General features: G+C 54.6%; 1 protein-coding gene across 1 annotated transcript; it reads left to right on the top strand.

The window, feature by feature from the left end:
- Positions 1–207: 207 nt before the first annotated feature.
- On the top strand, positions 208–1,853 carry LYPD4 (LY6/PLAUR domain containing 4). Its single transcript, XM_027978397.1, has 4 exons — positions 208–274; positions 478–621; positions 1,074–1,400; positions 1,651–1,853. The coding sequence occupies exons 1-4, from the start codon at positions 208–210 to the stop codon at positions 1,851–1,853; spliced, it is 741 nt and encodes a 246-aa protein (XP_027834198.1).
- The last annotated feature ends 330 nt before the right edge of the window (positions 1,854–2,183 follow it).

Consider the following 2,183-nt stretch of genomic DNA (forward strand, 5'->3'; position numbering starts at 1 on the left):
GAGAAGCTCATGGAGTGGGTTCAGGTTAGGCTGGAGGAAAGACCATGGAGATGAAGATCTGTGTCCCTGAAGGTTTCAGGGAGCCTATGTCACAGGAACTGATAATCAACTTTCTGCTTCAGAAACAGTGATCTAGAGGCCAACAAGAACGGAGTTTGAGACCTAGATTGAAATTGGTTCCAGAATCCAGGACCCAAACACAGGACCATGGGGCCCCAGCATCTCAGCCCCATGCAACTGCTCTGTCTCCTGGGGGCCATTTCCTCTCTGCCTTGTATGTCCTGTGGGGCTGGATGCTTTGGGACCCTCTTGGCTGGGGAGGATGGGGGCCTGGATTCCTGCCACTGGGGGAGGGAAACCTGACTATCTGGGTCCCTTGGGGGACAAGATCTGTGGAGGCTGAGCTCTTGATTGGCAGCTCAAGGGTTGAGAAAGCAATGTGAGGAGCAGTTGACCAGATAAAGATTCTCTCTTTAGGGGCTGAAGCTCTTCTGTGCTATGAAGCGACATCTTCACTCTTCAGAGCTGTAGGTCTCCATAGGTGGCAATGGTTTCTGTTGAGGAGCATGGTGTGTAAACTGAATGAGGGCTGTGAGGAGACGCTGGTGTTCATCCAGGCAGGTGGGCGGGGGTGGCTTTGCTACATTGTTTTGGCTTGCTCTTCTGACCTGTACCTCCCTTCCCAGCACCCAGGGACTCTGGACCTCAGTTCCAGATATTTACCCCGTGGTATTTTTGGGAACAACTTCCAGACACCAGCAGGAGAGGGGCAGGACCCAGCTGGTTGTGCTGTGGGCTGGATAAGAGGGCAGAATGGAGGTGGGAGAGAAGATAAGTTTGGGACACACGGGAGAGAGGAGCAGAGGGGCTCCTCCTGTGGAGAGAGGGGTGAGGAGAGGCAGATAAAACCTGGGAGATCTGAGCAGCGAGTGGACAGGAGGGAAGACGCAAAGCTGGTGGTGAGGCAGAGTGAGCAGCAAGGGCAGGGTGGGGTGGGGTGGAGTGGGGGTGGGAGGTTGGACTGGGTGTGGCCAATGACACTGATCAGAGCTCTCCAATCTTCTGCTCTGCAGGGACCAGAAAGGGAATCCTGGGTTTTAAAGGCTGCAGCCCAGCCTCATCTTACCCCCCGCAAGTCTCCTACCTGGTTCCGCCACCTGGATTGTCCGTTGCCTCCTATAGCCGGGTCTGCCGGACCTATCTCTGCAATAACCTCACCAACATGGATGCTATATTGCGCCTCAAGGCCAGGACTCCCAAGACTTTAACATCTTCTTCCCACAGTTGCCCAACTTGTGTGGGCGAGCACTCTAAGAGCTGCCTCCCAAATTTCGTCTCCAGTGAGTCTTGCCCCAGAGACGCTACTAAGTGTTACAGTTCCACAGTGAAATTCCAGGCAGGTGAGAGGACACAGACTTTCTCAGATGTCTGCTCCATGCCTACTGCCTCTCCATCTCTGAGGGAGGCGGGTGGGGCTTGGAGAGGTGCTGGGGGTCATGGCACAGAATTCCAAGGGGAACAGGGGAAGGTGCCTGATTCCGGGTCTTTGAGGGGCGAGCAGGTGTCCTGGTTGGTGAGGTGTGTCTGGAAGGAGGGGCAGGGCACTTGCTTTTTGGAAGTGTCCCTGACTGCCCTCTCTCTTCCTTGCAGGGTTTCTCAATACCACCTTCCTCCTCATGGGCTGTGCGCGTGAACTTTCCAGTGTTTTAGCCCATTTTCACCATATCGGGAGCATCAGAGTGACTGAGGTTGTCAACGTCATAGAGAAGGCCCTGTTCAGTGGTGCAGGGACCCCTTGTCAGAGTCCTTCTTGGGGCATCCTCTTAGGCCTTCTCTTTGCCTTCAAGGGCTGAGGATCTAGCTGGACCAGGCCAACACCCCTCCCTTTTCACAGAGCCAAATAAAGTTACAGAGTTGCATTTCTGCCTTGTCTTGTGGGCCTTGCGGGTTGTGGGATTGTGAAAGAGCTGAAGAGGGGTGGCAGGCAGAGGGGAGGGATAGGCAATGTGCAGTGCTCGCTGTGAAGGGTGCTCCGGGAGGAGGATCATTGGCAAAGTGACAGAATCATGGCCAGCGTGCTGGAGGAACCCAAACGCTCCCCTTTTCCTCCTGGGAGCATTAGTTTTCTAGCTTGGGTTCAGCCATTGACTGAGATCCTGGCCAAATCTCTATTTTCTGGGCCT

The sequence above is a fragment of the Ovis aries genome, chromosome 14, assembly GCF_016772045.2.
Source record: "Ovis aries strain OAR_USU_Benz2616 breed Rambouillet chromosome 14, ARS-UI_Ramb_v3.0, whole genome shotgun sequence".
In the NCBI taxonomy this organism is placed as follows: domain Eukaryota; kingdom Metazoa; phylum Chordata; class Mammalia; order Artiodactyla; family Bovidae; genus Ovis; species Ovis aries.

Excerpts from the sequence above, each read along its gene's own strand:
- LYPD4 (XM_027978397.1), top strand. The coding sequence starts at position 208 with ATGGGGCCCCAGCATCTCAGCCCCATGCAACTGCTCTGTCTCCTGGGG. Across the intron at positions 275-477 it reads GGCCATTTCCTCTCTGCCTT|GGGCTGAAGCTCTTCTGTGC; the intron begins GTATGTCCTGTG and ends TTCTCTCTTTAG. Across the intron at positions 1,401-1,650 it reads CACAGTGAAATTCCAGGCAG|GGTTTCTCAATACCACCTTC; the intron begins GTGAGAGGACAC and ends TCTTCCTTGCAG.